We start from the raw sequence: 26,492 nt of genomic DNA, 5'->3' as shown, positions 1-26,492 counted from the left end.
ATTCTGCTCCCTTCTTGAGTGGGGAGTTTTACATGGGAGATTTTCAGTTTAGGTTCCTCATTATCAGTCCCTGTCATTCCTCCTATACCTGTAATAGCATCTTCCAATGTTTTTTAGTTATTTTAAAGTTCGGTGAATATTCTGTGGAGGGATTCTTCTTCACTTTCCCTCAGTCCTTCACATTCTGCCATCAATAAAAGAGGTAGTTGTAGTTCCCTTATGCTCCTGATGCCGATTAGTACAACATACAACGGAACAAAAAGTCAAGGAGCAGGTCTGCCGTGCTTGCCCTTGTCTGACACTCAGGGCAGTCATCTCTGGTCAGACTTCACTTACAATGTCACATATTCCAAAGTAATCGTCAGAGTCCAAATGATTCTTTGCAACCTTGGCTTACAGAGGTGTTGCTGGAAACTTCTCAAGATTTCTAGATAAATTTTTTCCATGTAGACTCTCTCGCCTGTGTAGTTTAATGTGTGGGATGACCATGCTGCCTTTCTGTTAACATTAGAAATTGTAAATGCACATTACAAATTTGCTTTTGACTGAAAAGTGGTAATCTTGTATATTTATATCATTGCAGATTTATGTTCCTTGATGGCTCGAAAAACTGCTGACAATGCAACTTCTGGGAGACACTTTAACTCGTCAGTATCGGTTAGCCTGTGAATTATATACTATTTTCCAGTTGGACGTACTACACATCAGTTATCTCAAAGGAAATCTTCTTATGATTTATCCACTGTAGACCATGATCATATGGAGGCTTTATGCCATCTTCTTCAAAACAAAGTAACCCCTCAGACATTGAAATTTAGTATACCTACTTCTGAAGAAGGTAAGTTGTTCACAGTAAATTGCAATAACTTATAAAAAACAGTTTAACCAGACCACTGAGGTAAAGTTCTTAATTCTCATAGTGAGGAATAGTGGGAGTTTTTCTTTTAAAATGAGATCAGTAAATATAAAATCATAGAGCTTAAAAAAAAAAAAGCTATAGTTATAGATTGGTAGTGTATGCAGGTTGAAATTTTAGTAATCACTTAAAATATGTTTGTTCTGACAAAGTATACAAGCCTTCTTCTTATAACAGGAGTTATGCTTTCAGCACAAGAAGGTGTGGTTTTTTGAAGCTTGGTCACTGTTGAGTTCACATCTTTGCTCTGTAGTACAGGATTTCACTGTCATTATAGTTTTGAATACTGTTAGTATAATACTTTTTATATATTTGTGCACTTGTTTTTATGCGAGTCACTGTATGTGTGTCTTTAGATATCTAGTAATTCTGTATAGTATACGTATACCCATGATGTAGTATGTGGAGCCCCCCCGTATTCGCGGATTTCTCTCAGGAACATTTCTCCGCATTTTTCTTGGAAAATTTGCCTATTCAGTATTTTTCTTTGATAAATATCTACAAATTCCTTTTTTTTTTTTTAATCAATTTCATCATATATATTGCACTTTTTGTGATAAACAAAACTATAAAAACCAGGTATAAAAATTTTAAGTGGGTTTTTTCTTGAGTTTTAACTAACAAAATAGGAAGTTTTTACGCATTTTTATAGGGGTTCCAACTATTCGCAGGTTCTAACTATTCGGGGGGGTCTGGTACGCATCCCCCGCGAGTACGGGGGGACCACTCTATCTAGATAAGGTCTAAAATGGTGAGAAATGTAATTTTGCAACAGTTGTACGTATAAGGTTATGATAGGTAAAAAGATGGATCTGATTACTATGTGTGCTTTGGGTCATTTGGAAAGATTGAGCACAAAGTTGGGAAAAAAGAATGGTGGATTCGGAGGCAGAGCGTGCTGGAACAGATTTTAGAGTAGGAGTGCCAGATTATTCAGGAAACATGTCAGTGTTGGGTTTTTTACTGTGTTGGATGATTTACATATTTCTCAATAGCCACCTTTGTAGGTAAATGAAGTGACTAATGAAATGGTAGTTGTTTTCAAGGAGGTTCATTGCTGATTTCATACTATAAGGTGAATTTGGTAGATGTTATTGTATTTTTTTCCACAGGAACCATTATACATTATGATTTATTGAAATTTGAAATGTTGAGTTTTGCAGTGTTGTTACTTGAATCTTCTATTAGTATTACTATTTTTCCCTCATGCTACACAGTGGGAGTAAAACTTCTTCAGCAAGCAGTCAGAGGAATAAGTCTCTGCATATCACAGTCCTATACCCTAGCTTCTCTTGAATTATCTAATGTTAAATTGAGGGGCAACAACCTTGAGTTGCTGTGTCAGGTAAGATGTGAAGTCATGTAGTTATTGTAATAATTACTACATTTGAACATATCTTTGACAAGGTACAAAGCATTGACTTTTTAAGTTCGTATCCTCATTTACCAGTTCTTTATAAATTCATTTGTATTTTACTGAGGTGTAAGAGCCTGTATAAAGTTTCTGTTCTTTTGTAATCTGTAAAATTATTTTTCATTATTCTAGGGTCTTTCCAAGTCACGGAATTTAAAAATATTGAGCTTTTCCTCGTGTAGTCTACACGATACTGGAGTTGAGCGCTTATGTCAGAGTATAAAAAATGTTCCAGCATTTCAAACCTATCTTTGATTGACTGCTGTATATCTGAAAAGGGAGCCTTAATGACTGCAGGGTTATTGAAGGTATGGTTATTTTAAATTTGAGTAAAGTATGTATGCAGTATTAGTTTTTTAGAGAAATGTACTGAATTGTTTTTTTATGAATCTACATTATTATAGCCAGTGACATTTGTTAGGTACATCACTGTATATGAGCAAATTCATTGGTGTAGGAAGAGAAGTCATTTAATGTATAGATTATTATTGGTACTATTTAAACACTGACAGAGTAGCAGGTCCTATCAGGAATATTTTAATACAAGCTGTATCAATCAGATTTTTCTTTTTATGTTCCAAATAAATCGTTCAGTCATTATAGAGAAAAATTATGTACTATTTTCTGTTTATAAAAAAGAAACATTCTTGCCACCCCTCATGACCTATTTCCCAACTGTAGAAAATGGAGTAGTACAACATTAATTGTAAATTACATTTTGTGTCAGCACCAAAATTTCAATCAGCAGTAAGTGACAAGTATTACCTACACATAAATCTCTTAAATAAGTTATGTCAATCTTCATTTTTAGTGCATCTAATTATTGTATAATTTTTGCAAAGTTGTAGTTTCTTAATATGTATTAGATAAACTGTTTCTTAGTACTGGTAAGTACTATATGCCTCTTCTTATTCTAGAAGACTTAACTGTACTGTTCAGGTGCAGTGGAGTTGTAATAACACACTTTATTTTTATAACACGAACAAATACATATTTCCTGCAAACTTAATAATACATATATACATATATAAAAAGAGTCCTTATCCAGCCAGCCACTCAATCTCTTGCCTTGCGTACAGTTTACATGGAAAGAAGTTACTGGCTGACAATTATCCCAGGATCTAGGGAATACATGCCTAGTTATATTACCTTCTATCCGACACACAAAAGTTTGGTGAAACACGATTATAGTTTTACCTATGATTAATGGTTATATAATTTAAAATGTGTTTTGCTGGATTTAGTGGTTAACCATTTGCTTGCTCATATCTGTTAATGCCAGTTCCTTACAGTGAAGTCAAATATACAATAATTTCTTTAATTAATTTTTCAGCACCAGAGACTAATCGAGACAGTGCTATGTGGCAAGATACACTGAGACTACGTCATCCTCATTGGATGTATGAGAGGCCTGAGAAGAATCACTCTGAATTATAATCCACAACTTGGGGATTTTGGTGCCAAGGCTTTAGCAGAAGTACTTTTAGAAGACCTCTGGATTAAAGGTACAGGGACTAAATAATTGTTATATTGTTACTCATCATTTTCGGTATTCAATATAATTGCAAATAGTACCACTGTTTAAAAAGTACACCTAGATTTATATGATAGCAAATAAAAAGGGATGACATTAACATAGCACTAGTGAACACACAGACAGCTGGACCTAGGACCAGTGTCTGTGAATACACAGGAACCTGGACCTAGTACCAGGTTGTGGTTTAAGACTTTTATTGAAGCTCTGCCTCCACCACCTCAATATAGTCACACAGCTCTGTCTGCTTATTACATGTAGAGAAGATGCATACTACTGTTTATTACCCTACCATCTTAATGCTTGATTTTAGGCTCAAGGTTTAATTAGAAAATAGCAATAATAATTAAATGCATTCAGTTTTTAATATAGTATACACCACATTGGCATACTGATATAAGTGGCAGCAGTGAGAGCCATTTCATCCAGCTGAGGGAGGTTTCAACACAGTTCCTTTTACAAAAGGAAGTACCAGCTTGGCTTTGGCAGGTAGTCCTTAATCAGCTATCATCTCTGGAGAAGTTTTTTCCTCAAGGGTGCCTTTACCTGCACCCACTTCACTGAAGTGATATTAATTGGCCTCAAGTGGCCATTCCTCACAGCTAGTACTGTTGATCAAGGAAGCAAAAGAGGAACTTGTTTGGTGATTGGACAAGACGAGCCTTCTTGTAAGACACTTTGAAAGAGGGGCAGAGTTCACACCTGAGTGATCTGTACACCTCAGGTGTATGGACATAGGATTAACCTCATCTGCAGATCAATATGTACCATGCCATGTAAATATGAGGTGTTCTGGTAGCCCTTTGAGCATTTCTAGATTGTATGATTGATCAGATGAGCAACAGTATGACCTTGTTTGTGGGCAATGCTAATGCATGAATGGGGCTGTCAACCAGTACATTATGGTTAGAAAAAATGTAGTGGTGGACCAGCTCAACTGCCAAAGCCAGTTAGTCAGGACATATTTCTCTGTACTTTCATGGGTGAAGAAAAGCTTTTTGAGTTTTGGTGAACCCTAGTGATCAATCTGTTTACCACATGGTTATACAGGAAACTGGTGGTGTTATTCCATCCATGCCATGGGCAGCTTCAGGAGACACTGTCCAGTGGCCCTTGGGATCTTCCTGTCAGTCCCCTTTACAAGTGATCAGTAGAATGTTTGTTGTTTTAGGTCCCAAATGACCATTTTGTTTGTATGGTGTTTTTACGTTGCATGGAACCAGTGGTTATTCAGCAACGGGACCAACGGCTTTACGGATTCCGAACCTCGTCGAGAGTAAACTCTATCACCAGAAATACAAATCTCTCATTCCTCAATGGAATGACCAAGAATCGAACTTGTGGTCACCGAGATGGCACGCCAACACCATACCAACCAAGCCACTGAGGCGCTCTCCCATTTGACCATGGTAGCTTCATGTCAGTCCCTGCAGTCAAGCTTATTAATGTTTTGAGCTAGGTCTTCTGACTGAAGAGCTTGGACTTTTCTTCTTCAGTAGAGTTGTCTGTATTCATAGAAGTCTTGAACTTTTGCCCACTTGTTAGCTTTGGCCTCCAGAGTGGTATTTGACTCCACCACCTTACTCAGGAACCCCGAGCCTTTAGAAGAGACCATAAATCAAGGTCTTACTGTCAAAGACTTGTTCTGTTAACTTAGCCCCATTGGAGCATGTTGATGAGTTGCATAGCATTTTTTATCTTGTGTGGCTATTGGAAGACTGGGGATTACTCGTGTTATTGTTCATGAGTTTTGTGTCAGACTCAGGACCCACCAGTTTCTGGGAAGAGGTTGGAGACTCATTTGGTCCCATCTCTGAGAATTGTTAGCAGAGAGTTTGATGAGAGGCTTTTGTTCTCAGTGTGAGCCCAGCAGATCTCTTGTCTAATGAGCGAGTCTTCTATATAAAATGTGATGGTTCGCATTCCCAAAGGAACAACTTACTACCTTTTGTAATTTCATTTGTTTAGTTAGTTTCATTCTTAAATAAACTACAAATATTTGCATAAAATATTTTATAAATATTTTTGTTTGAAGTGATTAGTTGTCAGAGGAATTTTGTTAGCCATCTTTCACAACTATTCTGTGCAAATTGAATATTTCATTGAGAAGTTAAAATATAAAATGACTGAGTGAATGTAATTTCATAGCTTAAAAGCATTATTTTTATTTTTAGCTTTAGACCTTCAGCACTGTGGCATTGGAGAGGAGGGTGGATTAGCTTTGAAAAAAATGTTGAAGACAAATCATACCATAGAGGTTTTGGATTTAAGAATGAATCCGTTTATTCCTAGTCAGATAGTTAATGAAGTAATAAGCCTTCTCCATGAGAGACAAGAGGAATATAACACAAAACAGGTATGCCTTCAGTTGTGTTGTTATATATTATGAATAGACAGAACAAATTCTAATGATTATTTTTCATTGTAACTTCTGTGCATAGTTTTTCATAATATGAAAAAGGAATCTAAATTGCGAACAAGTGTAATAAAAAATTGTTGGACTAATATTAAATTTTTCTGATTATCTTTCATCATAAATTGTGAATAGTTTTTCTTGATAAGTAACCTTTTATTATTGGCAATTACTGGAATATTCCAGTAATAACTTTTACCATAAATAAGTGTTACAGTCGACCCCGATATTCGCGGACTCCAGATTCACGAAGTCATGTATTCACAGATTTCTCTGTAGACTTCATATACCCATTATTCGTGGGTAATTCGTGTATTCACAGTACTTTTCTAAGGAAAATATCCACAAATTACTGAATTTTTATATAATTTTCATGATTAAATCCACTTTTTATGATAAAGTATTACAAAGACAAGGTATGTATAGTTTAAGCTAACAAAATAGCAGTTTTAAGCATTTTTTTTAGGAGTTCTAAGTATTCGCAGATTCTAGCTATTCATGGTGAATGTTCTGGTATGCATCCCCCGCGAATAATGGGGTCCTCTGTAATACAGGGGGGTCCTCGAGTTACGACGTTGATCCGTTCTTAAGATGCGTCGTAACACGATTTTTCAGCGTAAGTCGGAACATTAAAAAATACCACATGATTAATGTAAATATGTATCAATAACAACGAGAGAACAATTCCTTACCTTTATTAATTTGGTTGGCTTGCACACTGGAGAGGAAGCTGCGGTGCTGGAGAGATGGGGGAGGTTAGTGAAGAGAAAAAGAACCTCCAGAAGATGCTGGAGACGCTGGGGCAGGTGAGTCTTGAGGTGAGGCAGAACATACTGGAGATGGCTGGGGCAGGTGAGTCTTGAGGTTGAGGCAGAACCTACAGAAGGTGCTGGAGATGCTGGGGCAGGCGAGTCTGGGTTAGCAGAACATTCAGAAGGTGCTGGAGATTGTGGGGCAGGCGAGTCTGGATTAGCAGAGGCAGCTGAGGCAGAGGGTACAGGATCTCTTGCAGGCCTCTCTACCTTCTTAAAATACTGCTCCAGGTTAGTCTGAACAGAGAGCAACCTCATTTTCATCCAAAATCTCCTTGTAACACTCGCCATCAAATCCATGATGCCTCTGGAAACCCTAGTGAACCTGTCCAAGTTGGGATCCTGAGCCTCAAAAGTTGCCAACGCTTGCTGCAACTCTGCAAAACCTCTTGCCAAGTCCTGCTTGTGAAAGCCTTAGGCTCTGGGGTGGGTGTCTTCTTCTTCCTCTATCATCCGCTTCTCCAGTTTGTATCAGGTCCTCAGCAGATAACTCCTCGCCATGAGACTCCAGCAGCTCTGTAACATCATCAACCTCCATCTCCAAATTGATTTCCTTACTCAGGGCAACAGCGTTCTTTACAACTTGCTGAACTGTGTCCTCAAACCCATGGAAATCATTCACAAATTGAGGACAAATTTTCTTCCAGACACCATTCATGTTTGTTTGCTTAACCTCCTCCCAGGAATCAGCAATGTTTCTTTACAGCATCAAAGATGTTGTAGGATTTCCAAAAGTTCTTCAGAGTCAAGTCCTTCTTGGTTTCAGTTGCCTGTAAAGCCTAGCAACTTGTCCTCTTAGGTAGTAGGCCTTGAACGAATGCATCACATCCTTGGTCCATAGGCTGTAAAAGGGCCGTGGTATTAGGTGGAAGGTAACCACCTTGACATTAGGGTTGAAGTCTCCCAGCTGGGCAGGGTGTCCAGGGGCATTGTCCAGCACTAGCAACACCTTAAAGGGGATACCCTTGGAGGCGCAATACCACTCCACACTTGGCACAAAATGGTTTGAGAACCAGTCCTCAAAACACTGCAAGTGTCACCCATGCCTTCTTGTTGGACTTCCAAATTACTGGTAGTTGAGCCCTTCCAAATGCCCTTGAGTGCCCTTAGATTTTCAGCCTGATACACCAACAAGGGCTTCAGTTTGAAGTCGCCAGCAGCATTACCCCCAAGAAGTAAAGTTAGCCTCTCCTTGCTGGCTTTATGACCGGGTGCTGACTTCTCCATCCTTGGCGATGTAAGTGCGGTTAGGCATACGCTTCCAAACAAACTTGTCTCATCCACGTTAAACCACTTGCTGAGCAGAATAACCCCCCTCCTTAATTATCTCAGACAACGCTTTAGGAAATTCACTCGCTGATTTCTCATCCCCACTAGCAGCTTCACCTTGCACTTTAAGGACATGGTAATTGGCCTGAGCCTTAAATCGCATAAACCAACCCCTACTAGCCACAAACTCTTCACTTTCACTTCCCTCCCCCTTTTCTTTTTTCAACGCTTCAAACAATCTCTTTTCGCCTTCTCCTGAATCACCATAAGGTTGACTGGGATACGCCGTTGATTTTGGTCTTCCAACCAAAGCACCAATAACCTTTCCATTTCCCCTTATTAGACCACTACCGATGCTTTGGGCTTATCACGGTGGCGCTTTTCATAGAAGCAGATCCTTTCACATGTTTTTTCAACGATGCGCTCTTTTATCTTTTGGATAATGGTAGCAACGGTCGAACGGCTAAGACCAAGCGGATGCGGCCAATGTTTGTTGGCGTTTCTCCCTTCTCAGATCGCTTTATAATGTCCACTTTAATTTCCATGGTGATGGCCTTTCTTTCTTCGATGCACTACCATCAGGAAGAGTCCGCCTTGCACTTGGGAGCCATAACAAAGAGCAAAAAGTTACAAAAACGATACAACATGATGGGAGAGAGAGGCAGCGTAAACAACCAAAATGGCGTATGGGCGAAGAATGAGCGTAGCGAAGCGACGCCGTCCTCTCCCCCACAAAGCGTATTCTTCCGCCGTGTGCCCGGAACTAGTTCGCGTTTGTTTACGTCGCTTACGACGCTAAACTGCGTAAGACGGAACGACGCAAAATATTATTTTTTTTTATATTTTTATGGGGGCGCGTTCGTAACCACGAAACATCGTAAGTTCGAGGACCGGTCGTTAACCCGAGGACTTAGTGTACAAAAGTAATACAGTTGGCCCTCAAAGTTTACAGTTTTGCTCATTCATAAATTTTTTTACCATTTTTTTTAAATAGAATATTTTTTTAGTTTTGTAACTGTCTGTGTAAGCCCATAAGTGATTAAAATACTTTAGAAATGCAAAGAAAATTAAAAAGCTTAGGAGGCCATGAAGGCATAAGACATACATTAGTAAAGCTAAAAAAGTCATAGACATGCTAAAAAATAACGAAAAATATTGTGTCTGGCCAAATAAACAAAGGTAATGATGATGTAGCAAGCACATGTGCTTAAGACACAATTTACTGCAGATTTTATAGTTTAATATTATAAATCACATGCATCTATTCTAACAGTTGTCAAAAGTCTTGTACCATCTTTTGGACAATAAAGCAGGAGACAAAGGACTAAATACATAAAAAATTGTTTTTTTTTTCATAAAGCCACGAGATGAAAAACAACTCATGTGCCTGGCTGATCCAACTAAATTAGTCAGAACTTTTCCTTCTTTCTGCAATTTTTCATTCTTACTACATCCGTTCTCCTTCATGTAATATTTTTTATTAGCATTTCGGATTAATTAGTTGGAATTTTCCACTTTTGGTAAATTTACTGCTTAGGTGAGTCTGAGAAGGGATCGTGTTTTGGAAGGGGTTTGCATTCGAAGCCAATTGTGGGAGTTGTGGGTGGTTGGAGCGCCACCTGATATGGTTTAGGACAACCCAAGAGGTAGTGATGCGGGACCCTCCCATTGGCCCCTTTTTACCTTTTTTTTTTTTTTTTGAGAGCGGAACCATCTCCAAACATCAGCCCATCGGAATCCAGGGGGGGCTGAGGTGTTTGGGGTGGGAACTCCATGGCTTTTGTCCAGGAAGCCCACCAATACGTTTGGAGTGGGGAGTCGGTCCCCATTTAGTGGGGGCAGAACTACCCAGCAGGGCAGATAGGCTTATACCTGGGCCACTGCAAGCGAATTGGTGCTATCCCGTAAGGGTAGGGTATGGGTGGACCATTGGGAGTCGACTCTCACTTGTGCCATTGGTGGAGAATTTGAATACCTGACTGACCCACGATACCTTCTTGATATAACCAAGCAGTCTACAAATATATTTGAATCTATGGATATCGACCAATGTTTGCCCTCCCCTGGATCTGACGACTTAACGGCACTGGCGACAACTTCAGGCATGGACGCGGTTATGAGCTCGGCTATCACAAAGAACCATGCACCGAGACCCACCAGGGTGCTATTAAAACTGGTGGATTTGATATGAACAATAGAGTGCTTTATTGCACTAATGCAAGCCTTTCATTAGACTACGAGTGCTTGCATAGTGTCGCAAAACAGTTTGGTAAGGTGGAGAGGATTAAGATGCTTCTAGAAAAATACAAGCAGCCTTTTCTGCATACATTAGATTTTCCTCTCCCCAAGAAGCTAGTGAGGCACAAATGAATTTAAATGGTCACATTCTAAATGACTCTGTTTTAAGCACCAAGGTGTTTCGGTGAGGAATTTGAATGATGAGCCATTCGATTTTGTTCCTAAGAATGAAGAATGTGGACCAGCAACATATACCAGGACGCTTCCTCCCCCTATATGGCATGTTGCCAGTTATAAAGAGGGAAGGAAAAATTTCATTAAAGCTGCAGAATGTATTGAGAACAAAGTGGGTTCTATTCCTATTGGTAATCTGAAACGATATGGAAAGAACTTACTCATAAAAGCAGCAATGGAGGACGCAAGCAATTTTTTATATCAGTTTAAACCCCCAGAAAGTGGAAATATTGAGGCTATAACATCGCACAGATTCTTTAACACGCTGAAAGGGGTAGTTTATTCAAGAGACTTGCATGTTTTTAATGAGGAGGAGATTCTCCTAAGGTTGCCCTCCTTGTGTATCTCATGTAAAAAAATTGGGAGGGGATGCAGCTATGCTTTTAACTTTCTCCTCCAATTACTTGCCTGATACCTTCAATGTTGGCCATGAGAGGATGCAAGTCAAAAAATATATAAGAAACCCTAAACAATGTCGCAAATGTTTCGAATATGGCCACATTCAAGACTCCATGTGGAAACAATAAGAGATGTTCTGTGTGCTCTGCTGAGCATGACAATTTGGACAAGTGCGAAGCAGCCCCGTTATTGTTTCCAGTGCAAGGGTGATCATTCTCCAAACAGTAGGACTTGCCTCAGATACAAGTTTGAGCAAGATGTGTTGGCAGTGGCTGATAATGAAGCATCTCAGCATCAGTGCCAGCAAAGCATGTGGTAATGGGGGCTAACAAGAGTGCCAACTCTACCTATGCTTCTGTAATAAAGTTGATGAAGAGTTCTAGCAATGAGAGGCCACCAGTAATAGAATTTAACAGTAAGCATCGGAACCTGTTTCTCCTTGCACAGGAAATAATAATCGGAAACTTATGTCAGCAAGTGCTTTGAAGCCCAATACTAAAAAATTGTTCTTCCAAAAGCATGGACAATTTATCCTCTCACGTTGATACAAATGTAACGGTTGCAAATTCAGCCCCTAAGCAAAATTTGCAAACGTCCACAAATAATATCATCACCAAGAAGCAACCAAAGGAGTGGTCTAAACTAGAGAGATCTAGCTCGGATCCATCAATTATCACAGTTACTAGAAAAAAACAAACATGATAAAACTAAAGCTGCGCCCACCAGGAAGCATATAAGAAACATATCCCCGAATAATGAAAGTTTTATCATAAAAACTTCAATGGGTACAGTGTTCTGGAAGAGATCTCTCCGCCAAGGAAGATAGTTCCGAAAGCAGATCCAGTTCAAAGACATGCGAGTTCTCATCAGTCTTGCCGCCCAAGACTAATAGCAGTAGTGATGCACCTAATCATAGTAAAAATCCTGAGCATCAGCCCTCGAATTCAGAAAGCTGTTTGTCGGCAAAGAACCCTAATCTCTGATAAAGATGAAAAAGGGATCAAGAAAACAATCTTTTATTAAGGAGAATTTGAATTTTCCTATCCACCTAGGATCAGTACTTCCCTCCAAAGAGTGGGAAGTAGTACATTACCACCTTAAACATTCACGTTCGATGTCCTTCAGTGAACTGTAAGGGTCTCAGAGCCCGGACAGAAGACTTTAAAGTTTTAATGCATGAATTCAATCCAGGGATTGTATGCCTGCAGGAGACTTATGTTAGGTAACTCTCCTTATTATAATCCTGGACTTGATTATGCTATTTTTAACTCTTTTTTTTTCCCCAATTGGTGATCGTGCCCAGGAGGTGCTGCAATTATTGTTAATAAATCTCTGCAGCACTCCACAATACAATTAAATACAACTCTACAAGCTGTTGCTGTCTCAGTCATATTAGACAAAAGGATAAACGGTTTGTTCATTATACCTCCCACCAGATCTTTCTTTTAACATTGGAGATATTCAGTCCTTGATTAACCAACTTCCCACTCCTTTTCTCTTATTAGGAGATTTTAATACCCACAACCCCCTTTGGGGAGTCGGTGTTTAGACAGCAAAGGGAAAATAATCGAGGACTTATTGACACGAATGATGTCGCCCTATATAATAATGGGTCAATGACCTTCCACAGCATTCATAATAATCATCTCTCTGCACTGGAACCTTAGTATTTCCTCAACAAATATCCACCTTGACTTTGGAAGTGATCATTACCCGATCCATCTGAAATATGTTGTAAATGCTCCATCTGAAACATTACCTAAGTGGAGGTAGAAGATGCTGACTGGGACAAGTTCAGTAAAGGAGTCAATCTAGATAGGAAGTTTGAGTCATTTCATTCTCACCTGGATGCCTATGACTACTTCATTGAATCCACTCTGAAGAGTGCTGAGGGCTCGATTCCCAAGACAAAAGGAAACCTCGTAGACCTGCAGTTCCCTGTGGAATAAGACGTGGTATTCTGAGGAAAGTCACTAGGAAGTGCTACCGACGATACAAAACTAGTGGCTCCCCTCAGTCTAAATTAATCTATAATAGTGCGTTAGCCAAGCAGCGGCGCTTTTACAAGAAAGCCAAAAGAGAAAGTTGGCTTTACTATATCAATGGAATAAATTCCAAAACTCCATTGAGAGTGGTGTGGCGCAAAATCAGGAAACTAAGTGGAAAATTTGTTGCGTCACCATTACCCTCATTAAAGGTCAATAACACTCTGATCACAGAGCCCACTGAAGTTGCCAATGAGCTGGGAAAACACTTTTCTCAAGTTTCTAGTCCTGACAATTATTCTCTAGAATTTCAAAGAATTCGGAATCCCGAAATGACTCTGAAATTTGAATCTGGAAAATCTGAACCATACAATCACAAATTTTCCTTTTCCTTTAACAGAATTTCGGGAGGCACTCTCTTCAACTGAATCAACAGCTCCAGGGGGTGATTCAGTTTTATATGAAATGCTTAAACACCTCCCAGATGATGCCAAAAAAGTATCTACTCAAGATTATAAACAGAACATGGGAAACTTGAATTTTAACCCAAGACTGGAAAATATCCATAATTGTTCCATAAAAAAGCCTAATAAAGACGCTTCCCAAGCCACCAGCTATAGACCAATAGCACTTACCAGCTGTGTGTGTAAGCGTGATGGAAAAAATGATAAACACCAGATTAGTTTGGCACTTGGAAGCAAAAGGACTAATATCTCCATTCCAATTTGGTTTCAGGAAAAATCGTTCCACCCTTGATCCCTTGCTGAGGCTGACCAATCAAATCCAGCAAGGATTTGCCAAACGATGTCAGACTATTGGCATATTTTTCGACCTTGAGAAAGCATATGACACTACTTGGAGAATTGGCATCATAAACAATTGCACAAGATGGGCATATGTGGAAGAATGATTAAATTTGTATATTCCTTTTTACAGAGAGATTCTTTAGGTTAGAGTGGGCAACACTCTCTCCCAACCTTTTGTGCAGGAGGAGGGTGTTCCACAAGGAAACGTTTTAAGCGTAACACTTTTTTCAGTGGCAATAAACAGTATAGTCCAACAAATATCATCACCTGTTAAATGCTCACTTTTTGTTGATGACCTTGCAATATACTGCACAGGATATGATGCCTTGTCAGTATGTAAACACTCTGCAAAGGTCTGTTAATGCCATTACAAAGTGGGCTGATGAGAATGGTTTTAAATTCTCCTCCTCTAAAACAGTTTCTGTAAGATTTACTAGGTGCCAGCGTGTGGAAGAGGTTCCCACACTCGGTTTAAAAGGATCTATCATTCCTTATGCAAATGAAGTGAAATTTTTGGGAATGACAATTGACCAGAAATTAACATGGGCCAGCCACATAAACTCCTTAAAAGATTAAGGTTACAAACAAATCTCTGAATATTTTAAAGGTTGTTTCTGGATTTAGTTGGGGAGCTGATAAAAAAATCCTGCTGAGACTATATGACTCGTTGTGTAGGTCCAAGCTAGACTATGGCTGTCAGTATTTATTCCTCAGCTTGTCAAACCGGCTGAAGGAACTAGATGTTGTACACAATATGGGGCTGAGAATATGCTCAGGGGCTTTTAGAACTTCGCCTGTTGAAAGCATATATGTTGATACTAACCAACTTCCCCTTGATTTGAGAAGGCAAGAACTAGGATTAAGGTACATGGCTAGAATTAAAAGTGCTCCCAAAAATCCCTCTTTCCAGGTGCTGAGGGAAGCAGACTCACGGGTCTTTTCTGGTATAAGAGCCTCTAGACCATTCCAAGTTAAACTAAATGAAGATGTTAGGGGTAATAATCTTAAATCCCAGAAAGTCATGGAAGTAAAACATCCTGTGTATCCTCCATGGCTTATTCCAGAAGCATCCGTGTGCAAAAAAGCATTTAACAAAAAAGACTGTCCTGAGGAAGAGATTAGGGGAAAATTCTTGGAGCACAAAACTGTCCATACTAATGTGACAAAAATATATACGGATGGATCAAAGTCAGGTAGTGGTGTTGGCTGTGCAGTTATCCTTGGTGATTACAGCATATACAGCTAAACTACCTGACTTTGCATCCATATTCACAGCAGGAATTAACAGCATAGTCTCTGCCTTGGATATAGTTGTTCAAAGTAGCGACACTAATTTTGTCATTTACTCGGATTCGAAAAGCACTTTAGAAGCTATTAAAAAATTCAATAGCTTCCATCCGTTAGTTCAAAAGTTCAGGAATCGCTCCTCCATTTGTATATTTGCGTAAATCTGTCTCTTTCTGTTGGGTCCCTTCACATGTGGGGATTTGCGGAAATGAGATGGCAGATAGGGAAGCTAAAGCTGCTCGTGTCTCCTCAGAAACAGCCTTTAGTAAAGTTCCTCATACAGATCTAAAAGGTCCTTTTAGGTCTTATATTTTAAGCAAATGGCAAGAAAGATGGACTTCTCCTAATCTTGCCAATAATAGAAAGTACAGAAATATTAGAATAATATATTGCCGTGGCCTTCCGTCTTTTCCAGTCTGATAGGCGAACAGAAATAGTTTTAAGCAGACTGAGGATTGGGCACACTTATTTGACCCATCAGTTTATTTTAGAAGGGGCAGCCTCCCAGAGTGTGCTTGTGGTGGTGAGATGCTAACAGTGGAGCACATTCTGGTTGCTTGCCCCAGATATTTTAACCAGAGAGAGAGATATCTTAGGGGTAAATCCCTTTGTGATATTATGGGAGATGAAGCAGATATTTCTGCTCTCATCTCCTTTTAAAGTCTATAAATAACATTAATTATTTTTTAGCTATCACATTATATATATATATATTATTTATTAAGCATTTTCTTCATTTATTTCTTCATTAATTCATTCATTTCTCAAATGGTAATTTATATATGAACCAATATATGAACCATTTTCTTCATACACGTTATTAACTCATTCATATTGAAATTTATTTAATCTCCATTACGGCGCTGAATGGCTTCTTTGGCCCAGTGCCTGGGCTTTTGCCCTAAAACTCATACATCCATCCATCCATCCATCCATCCCTAGGAAAGACTATTATGGTCTACCAGTTCCAGTGCCATGTATGAGAAATACTCCAGAGTTTCAATTGGGTTGACCATGATATGAGGATTTCACATGTTCAAGAAAGTTCTATCAGGAGGCACACAACAACATGAGACTGACCTAATAGAACTTAATATCTAATATGGCATCATTAACAGTGCTCAGGACAGCCTCCTCTTACCCCCATCACACACCCACTACCAGTGTACCTGGAGTCAGTCCTCTAACCTAAGAAATTGAAAAATTCTCTGCAACAGTAACAACCAATCTCATGGTAGTCAGGACTTCTGGATGAGATGCTTTGAGGAAATAAGACGTGCTGATTACCATAAGCCCATCACCCAAATAAGGCATGTGAACAAGATTGCACAAAAAAAGAATATTGCACCATTGTAATCAGTTACCTAGTTTATGTGTGAGAGGCACCAGCTGATCGACAAGTGAGTACCAAAGTAGCATCCTCATAGCCATCATCACCACTTTCCTGTCCCCACCCCTGAATATATACAACCAGAAACTCCATACTAGTTAGTTCATATCTGACTTTGTTGAAACCATGCTTTGTTCATGCCACTTACCTGGCAGATATATATAGCTGTATTTTCTGAAGTCCGACAGAATTTCAAAACTCGCGGCACACGCAGTGGGCGGCCAGGTGGTAGTACCCATTCCCGCCGCTGGGAGGCGATATCAGAACCATTCCCATTTTCTATTCATATTTTTTCTGTCGCCGGTCGGTACAAACAACTGTTTACAGACCTCTGCTCAGGATTTTTTGGATTTGACTCGCTTTTAAGTATCTGATTGGTTTTTTGGTATTGAATTGGATTGTTGAATTGGCATGCGCGATAGTGGACCGTTTTTTTTATTTTGGATTGGCTTTTCTATAAACGTGATGTCTGGATCAAAGTGCTGTGAGTTTCAGAGTGTGTGTGAGGACTGATTGTAAGGTGAGGCTACCGAAAGCATCGGTTAGAGCCCCCACACAGTATGTATGAGTTGTAGGGGGCATAATTGTTTGGTGGATAATCGGTGCAATGAATGTGAGAGATTGACCGATGATGATTGGAGAGTATATTGAGTCCTATCGCCTTAAATTGGAGCGCGATAGGATCAGAGGTCTTCCTCCAGGAGTGTTCTACCAAGGTAAGGCTAACATCTCTCCTGATTAACACCTGTAGAGTTTGCAACTCCTAAACCTGTGTTGCCTTCGGGCTCTGATTCTGTGTCGGGAGAAGCTAATGCTCTCTCTCTTATTTTGGAGTCTCTACGCACTCTGGAGACCAAAGTGAAAGCCTTGGAAACTGGCTCGGTGCAAAGTGTGTGATCGTTGCCCCTAGTGTTGAGGAGGGGGCGTCAGATCGGCCCCATAATGCCTCTAGGCCTAGACCTCTATCGGACTCCCAAGACTCAGGGAGAGGGTATGTCGAAAGCCGCAAGAGGGTTACGGGGGCACCCCACCGATCTGGCGTCCCTTCGGCAGGCCTTGTTGCAAAGTCCCAGGCTGCCAAGGAGCGCGCACTGAGCGCGCGTCCTGAAAGAGTGCTTTTCGTCCTCCGAAGCGTCCTCCCGCGCAAGGGGAATGGAGCGCTCGGAGAGACTCTCGTCCTCTGAAAAGGACGTTTCGTGTTGAGGACGCTTCACGTCCTGTATCGCCGCTTTCGTCGGAGGATGCGTATGAATGCTTTTCCGCCTCAGAAAAGGGGTAAGATCTCTCCGATGAGGACGCTGGGTTTGCGTGCACAGGCGCGTCTCCCTGAGAAGCAGGTAGCTGTACCTGTGAGAAGGAAGGAGGCGTCTCGCCCTCGTCTTCTCGCAGGATCAGTCCCTGCTTCCTCTGTTCGTTCCTCTCCAACGAAGAACATTCTTTTGTCCTTCAGGACCAGCTATCGACGCTTATGGCTCAGAGGACTCGCCCAGCAGCAGTCGAGCCTAAGTGGAGGAAGGACCTTAAGACTGCCCGTCAGAGGACGAAGCAGTCTCCTTCTCCCTCTCCTACTTGTCTCGTTCGCCGATCGCTTCTCCTTTGGCGATTCGCCGATCTCGTTCGTCCTCTAGGAGGACGTTGCGTCAAGACGCTTTTTTGAGGAGGACGCTCAGCACGACGTTCGACAGGACGCTCGTCAGGACGCTAGGCAGGACGTTCGGCAGGACGCTCGACAGGACGCTTGTCAGGACACTCGGCAGGACGCTTGGCAGGACGCTCGGCAGGACGCTCGGCAGGACGCTCGGCAGGACGCTCGGCAGGACGCTCGCCAGGACGTCTCGGCAGGACGCTTTGCAGGACGCTCGCCAGACGTTCAGGGCGCTTTTCAAGACGCTTTTGGGTACTCCGACCAAGAAGTAGCTACCCCAGACGCTAGTTTGCGCGCACGGGAGGCACGCTATTCGCTAAAATGTCTTCCCTTTCGTGTGAAACGTAAGGACGCTTCTCTGGCAAGTGAGGCTGCCTCGGGTGTCGCTAAGGACGCTCGTCCTCGTCAGACGCTCTACCTGCTTCAAGTGGTAAAGCGCCATAAAGAAGACAGCCGAAATAAGGCTTCATCCAGTAAGGATAGGGGTCCTTTGATTAAGACAAGACCCGACATTAGTACGCCCTCTCCGGACAGGCGGTCTCCTCTTCCGTGTAGAGAAGAAGGAGAGCTGAGTAGTTCGGCTGACTCGGTTGAAGAGGAACCTTCTGCGGCCCCTTCAATATCAGACTATAAAGTTCTCGTGCGGCTGTTGCTTTCTTTCTTTCGAGGACAATTTCAAGCCTGCAGCTCCCCAAGTCTCCTCCTTCGCAGTTTTCATCATCTAAGACTGGTAAAACCCCGGAGTTGTTGAGATGAAAACTTCGCTCTCCACTAAACGTGCCGTTTAAACTCCAAGATTGGATGGTACGAAGGAGAGATCAAGGCAAGACGACTCGCTTTGCTTCAGCTAGACTCAGCGGGAAAGGGGGTATTTGGTATAGAACCAAAGAAGAAGTAGGGGTTCGTATCCCTTCTTCAGCTCAAGGAGATTTCTCCAGCTTGGTGGATTCGCAGAGGAGGTCTCTTTATCCACTGCTAAAGTGACCTGGGACCTCTACGGAGACGGACCATCATTTGAAGGGTCTGCTCCGGACTCTTGAAGTTTTCAACTTCCTTGACTGGTGCTTGGGAGTTCTGGATCTGCAAGCGAGGAAGCCCAGAATCTCTCAGTCTGGGGGAGCTGTCCAGCGTGTTAGCATGTATGGACAAAGCCGTCAGGGATGGTTCGGAGGAGATCGTCTCTCATTTTGGAACGGCCTTATTGAAGAAGAGAGCTTTGCTGTGCAATTTCACAGCTCGTTCAGTAACTCCAGCTCAGAAAGCGGATTTGCTTTTTTCGCCTCTTTCAAAACCATCTCTCCCCCAGACTTAGTAAAGGACCTGACTAACAGGTTTGCAAGAGAAGGCAACGCAGGACCTCTTTAGCCAGTCTACAAGACGTTCGGCAGTACTTCAACCTCTTCAGCTTCGTTCGACCGCCGAAGAAGGTTAAGCCCTTTCGTGGGGGCTCCCCACCCCCTCGAGAGCAGCTCCTCGAGGAGAGGATTTTCACGAGGAAGAGCTCCTTTAAGTCAAAGCCTTCCAAGTGAAGAAGAACATGTCCTTCAGACACCAGTCGGAGCAAGACTGAAGTTTTTTGCGGGAGCGTGGAGAGAGAGGGACACGGACTCTTGGTCCCTCAAGATCGTGGAGCAGGGGTGGGTACAGATCCCCTTTTTAGGATCTTCCCTCCTCTTTCTACGAACTCCCCAGAGACCTTTCTCCATCCTATCAGGGCAGAGAAGAAGCAAGTGTTATTCGATCTCCTTCAACAAATGATCGAGAAAAGCGGTGGAACAAGTCGCGGACCTGGGTCTCCAGGTTTTTACAACAGGATTTTCCTAGTACCGAAGCAGTCGTCAGGTTGGCGTCCCAGTTTCTAGATGTAAGCAGGCTCAATCTTTTCGTGGAAAAGACCAAATTCGATGGAGACGCCTCATTCTGTTCTGGGAGCCTTGAGACCGGGCGACTGGATGGTGTCCTTAGACTTGCAGGACGCGTACTTTCACATCCCGATCCACCCTCTTTCAAGAAAGTATCTAAGGTTTTGTCTTAGACAAAAAGTGTGGCAGTTCAGAGCTATGTGTTTCGGCCTGACCACGGCTCCAATGGGTGTTCACTGTAGTCATGAAGAACGTGGCGAGGTGGCTACACTCTTCGGGGATAAGAGTTTCCCTGTACCTCGACGACTGGCTGATCAGAGCGTCGTTTGAGAGAGAAGTGTCTGAAGGACTTGCAGTTCACGTTAGCCCTAGCAAAGTCCCTGGGACTTCTGGTCAAACCTCGAAAAGTCGCATCTGACCCCGACACAGTCCATCGTGTATCTGGGGATTCAGATGGATTCAGTGGCTTTTCGAGCGTTTTCCGTCCCAGGAACGTCAGCGGCTAGTTTAGAAAAGATCTCGGCCTTCTTAGGGAAAGAGACTTGCTCGGCGAGGGAATGGATGAGTCTGCTGGGAACCATTTCCTCGCTAGAAAGGTTTGTTCCTTGGGAAGACTGCACCTCAGGCCTCTCCAATTTTTCCTTGCGGACGAGTGGAAGGCCAAGGACGATCTCAATCCATATTGAGAATATCTCTTCCGATAAAAAACCATCTAAGATGGTGGTGGTTGGACCCTCAGAAGCTTCAGGAGGGCGTGTCCCTAAGTCTTCTGAGCCCCGACCTAGTGTGTTCTCCGACGCTTCCATCACGGGCTGGGAGCAACACTAGGAGGGAAGGAAGTGTCAGGCTTCTGGAGAGGGGACAGGTAGCCTGGCATATAAATGTCAAAGAACTTGCAGCAATATTTCTGTCTCTGCAGTTCTTCGAAAGAGTTTGAAGAACAAGATTGTTCAGGTAAACTCAGCAATACCACAGCACTCGCTTATTTGAAAAATCAGGGAGGAACACATCCAGAACTTTGTTTTCCTGGCGAGGGAGATTCTGCTGTGGGCAAAGAGAAGAAAGGTGACAATCCTGACGAGGTTCATTGCAGGAGTGCAAAATGTCAGGGCCGATCTTCTCAGTCGTCGGGAACAAATCCTACCGACGGAATGGACCTTGAACAAAGACGTGTGTCGAGACCTTTGGACGTTGTGGGGACGTCCTCTGGTCGACTTATTCGCGATGTCAAGGATCAAGAGACTTCCTCTTTATTGCTCCCCGGTCCTGGATCCAGAAGCGATCGCTGTAGACGCGTTGCTTTGGAATTGGACGGGTCTAGACCTGTACGCCTTCCCACCATTCAAGATTTTGGGGGAAGTCATGAGGAAGTTTGCGGCCTCAGAAGGGATGAGGTTGACCCTGATCGCTCCGATGTGGGCCAGCGAAGAGAATGGTTCACAGAGGTCATGTCTTTCCTTGTAGACTTTCCAAGGACATTGCCCTGGGAGAAAGATCTACTCAAACAGCCTCACTTCGAAAGGTTTCACCAAAACCTCTCCGCTCTGGGTCTGACTGCGTTCAGACTATCGAAAAGTTGGCCAGAGCGAGAGGTTTTTCGAAAGCAGCTGCGAGAGCAATCGCAAATGCAAGACGTGCTTCCACAAGAGCTGTTACCAATCGAAGTGGGCTTCCTTCAGGGCATGGTGTAAAAAGGAGGGAGTTTCCTCTTCCTCGACCTCTGTGAACCAGATAGCTGATTTTCTGCTCTTTCTCAGGAATGTGCAGAAATTAGCGGTCCCTACCATCAAGGAATATAAAAGCATGTTGTCAGCGGTTTTTAGGCACAGAGGCCTTGACCTTTCTGACAACAAGGACATTCATGACCCTTTTAAAATCTTTCGAGACTTCGAAGATTCCTCAAATGAGACCTCCGTCATGGAACCTTGACGTGGTTCTTAAGTTCCTTATGTCAAGTCCTTTCGAACCGCTTCAGGCAGCGTCTCTTCGAAACTTGACAAGGAAGGCTCTTTTCCTAACTTCTCTGCGACGGCTAAGAGAGTTAGTGAGATTCAAGCGTTTAGTAATTTAGTGGATTCAAAGGAGACAAATGCTGTCTGCTCTTTGAACCCAACTTTCTTGGCGAAGAATGAAAATCCTTCGAATCCTTGGCCGAAAACTTTCGAGATCAAGGGTATGTCAAGTCTGGTGGGCCAAGAACCAGAGAGAGTCCTGTGCCTGGTCAGGGCTCTCAAGTTCTATGTACATAGAACAAAAGAGGTAAGAGGTCCTCAGGTTACCTTTATCGAAGAATGCTGTTGCTTTCTTTCTAAGGGACGTCATTAAGGAGGCTCATTCATCTTTCCAGAAGACTGATTTGAGCCTCTTACGAGTGAAAGCTCACGAAGTTCGAGCTGTCGCTACCTCTCTTGCCTTCCAAAAGAACATGTCAATCAAGGACATTCTTGATGCACCTTTGGAGGAGTAACTCGTCTTCGCCTCACATTACCTAAGGGATGTGAGAACGATTTATGACGATTGTAATTCACTGGGGCCATACGTTTCTGCGGACACCGTCTTGGGGTCCGGAAGTAGCTCTTTCCCTATCCCTTAGTTAGGCTTAGGTTAGTTTTATTGTTGTGTTTTAGGTTGTGTGAGTCTTATGTGAAGATCTCCCATCCTTTAGTTAGTTTTAAGGGTTTTTTTGAATAGTTGGTCAGGTGGTGGTCCAGTTGCTTCGTTGCCCTCATATGTATGGCCTCGATGGTCTTGTCACGTTGAGGTCTCGTACCCGTTGACAGATCATCCAGAGCGCACCCAGCACTACAGGTCTCCACCTGGCTGGCAACTCTGATTTAAGCAAAAGCAGCCTTAAGTGACAGTAATCACATAGTCTACTTTGCAAAAACGGTGAGGAACCAAGATGTATATCATCTACTTAATTAAGTTTCCTAAAAAATCCTATTCTGTCTCATTCCACCATCCGAAGGTGGGATTCAGCTATATATATATCTGTCAGGTAAGTGGCATGAACAAAATGTTATTGTTATTATACAATTGAGTTTGTTCATACTTACCTGGCAGATATATATAATTAAATTGCCCGCCCTCCTCCCCTCAGGAGACAGTGGCATTAATAAAATATGAATAGAAAATGGGAATGGTTCCTGATATCCGCCTCCCAGCGGCGGGGAAGGAATGGGTACTACCACCTGGCGCCACATGCGTGTGCCGCGAGTTTTGAAATTCTGTCGGACTTCAGAAAAATACAGCTATATATATATCTGCCAGGTAAGTATGAACAAACTCAATTGTATAATAACAATAACATTTTACAGCATTGAACTGCAGCATGCAAAATGTTAACGGCCATATTTTACATTTTGTGTGCTTTTATAAATTGTATATTTACACTAGTGAAAATAAAATGCTCCTGTGTCCATACCCTTGCTTCAGTTCAGTGACATGAATACGCAGTAGTACTATGAGGCAATTGTGACCTTTTCCCCACAGGCAAAGGACTTGCTATAGAAATGAGAAACTTTATTATAAACCAAACTCTGCTAATGCAGCCATAATTTTTAAAGAGACATACATTATTATCATATTATTACTATTATTATATAAACTTATGCCTCCATTGTAAGAGGCAGTAAAACTAGAAATTTATTTCACATAAAATATTACTGTTTGTCTGCTTACAGTACACATGGTTGAATGCAGAGTCCTGACCAAAATATTGATAAGGAAAATGAAATTAAAATGAAAAGTCCCACAAGATTACATACTACTACTAAGAAAACAACTCTGAAAGAAATGCACAAAACCTTATCCGAAATCTCAGCCATCAGTGAAGAAAAGTTCCAGTGTTACCAAAGAAGTCTGGAATTCCATGGAGAGTTGAATATAGACTCTATGAAAGGAAGTAAGTGGATATAATTTTTTGTTTTATTTATGCCTTTGGTATACTGTTTACGGTATATATAGTTTGCAAACATTTTGAATGATCTTAGACTTGACATTTTGAAGGTTAGGTTAATAATATATATGATGCTCAGCTATTCCTATTTGTATAATCGAAACCCATTAATTTGTATTGACCTGATTTTACCTGGCTAGTAACTTAAGCAAACCTCATAGGGTGGGGGGTCACACTGGTTCTCTGAGATTTCCTAAATGACTGAGAACCCCGATGCCTGACTTGGGCTCAGGGCCTTATCAATCTGGATCCATATGCTAGACCGAATAGGAGGCTAAAGGAGTCCACACTCCTCTCCCTTGCTCATTATTGTGACCAGGAATGTGACATTTCCAGGTGGAGATTCAATTTACCAGTCAGCTGGGACCACCTCCACCTGAAAAGTGTCATGTATGTAAAAAGGCAATGGTTTGTTTTTCCTGAAGGAAACAATTAGCTCATTTCAAAGTAATTTGTATTTTTCTTAGTTTGACAAACCAAAACCTTTTATTGTTATGGTACCTCAGTCAGCTGGGTTAGTTCAGATGCTGATGAAAAAGGTGCTCTTACATATAGCCTAAGCCATTGTGGACATTTTTACTCTGTGTGAGATGCAGTCCCTTGAAATAATTTGTTTAAAAATCAAAATGTATATAGATACATATGTATATTACATATCTGAAGAGTTTAACTTTGTCACAAGAGATCACAGTAATGGATATTTGAGGATGGGATATGTTGCTTGTCATTGAAACCAGTTGCTCATAAACCCCATACCTAGTAAGGCTTTTGAATTTTCTAGACCTTTTTTGGAAAAATAGTGCATTTTATATGTAGGCAAATTCAGTACTATAGAAGGCATGCACTAATTGGTATTTCATGCCCTTGTTTAGAGGTGTTCCTTCTCCAGCATGTATTTTTCATCATTGGCATCTTGGGTTTGTACTAGCTATCTACACCTGCGTATCATTAGCTCAAGTTGAAATTCCTTCTGATCAGGTATGGGAGTGACCTGCTTATACCTGTCAGGCTCTGACATGCATTTAGTGCTCAAGTGCTTTAAATGTTTCAGTGGTTATTATGGAAGCAACACATTCTCAAGTGGAGGTATCAGCAGTTGTTTATGATGTTCTTTTGATTCACCTTTCTTCGAAGTAGAACTAATTCTTCTTCTTGCAACTGTATATTATTTTATTATTGTCAGTAGTGGAATTCACACCCGTTGCAAGACCAACTACACATGACCTGATAGGGGAAGCTGAAAAGAGGACTTACAATCTTGAGTAGCCCCCAGCAAGGCTTCCAAGCAAATAGGAGTAATAGTAGACTGAGCTTGAGCTCTACACTCCAGGTTGTTGAACCCACAAATGATCTCTACAACCTCAACAAAAGAAATAAAAAACTCCTGCTTTTCTCCCTTCGACAACTTGAAGAAGAGGCAGGCTTATCCAAATCACCTTCATTTTGCAACAACACCAAAAAAGTTTCTTCAGAAACACCAGCTTTCTGCAGTCCAACTGTAGGCGACAAATCATCAACCAAAGACGCAGCAGTCAAAGGACCCGGTGCGCCAACCAGTAAAGACACCAGAGACCTGTCCCGACTGGAGCCAGGCACCGACTTCTGTGATGAACCAAGCACACCAGAAACACCAACCCGAACACTCATAACAGAAGGCTCATGTACATGTTCATGGACGTATTCACGTACACTGCCGTGCACAGCAGACTCATGTCTGTGCGATGGAGATGTATTTTCGAAACTCTAGATACAGAGCGAGAACCTCTTGGAGGTGAATCACAAACAGCATCATCGGGAGATGAAGGTAAATGCACAGGCTGAGAGTGAAACACAGGCAAAACAACCGGCTTGGACAGAGAGTAAGCAACTGCGTAACTCCCCAACGCGGTTAAGAAAAAGACTAATGTGATGGCATGGGTTGCACGGTCTTTGACCAGCTTTTGCCCAATATGCGCATGCATTGCCAGATTTCACAGATTCCTTGCTTCACAATCTCTGATTGTTTAACCGGTTCCAGCTAGGAGCTTGAAAATTATCCTATTGTTAAGACCAAAGGTTTGTTAGCTAAGAAAAATACAAATTGTTTTAAAAAATTTGTCATTTTGCCAAGTTCCTTTGTTTTACACATGGCCATCAAGGGAATGACACTCATTGCTGAACTGAAAGTAGTATATGAATAATTTTGTATAAGATCAGTCAATTCTCAGACCTGCAATATGCTGAGTACTAAGTTACAGAATATACTGGGTCAGACCCGAGAACCCCTCATCGAGGTACAGGAGGCACCATGGGTGTCAAACCTTCACCGGGGTTTAGCCTTGAATGCAAGT

The 26,492-nt window shown here is 41.8% G+C and overlaps 2 protein-coding genes across 5 annotated transcripts in view; one reads left to right on the top strand and one right to left on the bottom strand.

The window, feature by feature from the left end:
- Positions 1-26,492, bottom strand: part of LOC135207485 (uncharacterized) — a 79,932-nt gene that overhangs the window by 49,663 nt on the left and 3,777 nt on the right. The window lies entirely within an intron of this gene.
- Positions 739-2,585, top strand: LOC135207415 (centrosomal protein of 78 kDa-like). The gene is made up of 3 exons (XM_064239141.1): positions 739-838; positions 2,134-2,261; positions 2,463-2,585. Exons 1-3 carry the CDS (start codon positions 760-762, stop codon positions 2,583-2,585), a joined length of 330 nt encoding a protein of 109 aa, XP_064095211.1. The 5' UTR covers positions 739-759.

The sequence above is a fragment of the Macrobrachium nipponense genome, chromosome 32 (assembly GCF_015104395.2).
Source record: "Macrobrachium nipponense isolate FS-2020 chromosome 32, ASM1510439v2, whole genome shotgun sequence".
NCBI lineage: Eukaryota > Metazoa > Arthropoda > Malacostraca > Decapoda > Palaemonidae > Macrobrachium > Macrobrachium nipponense.
Note: the sequence above shows the minus strand (reverse complement) of the source record. Positions and strands in the feature narration are given on the sequence as shown.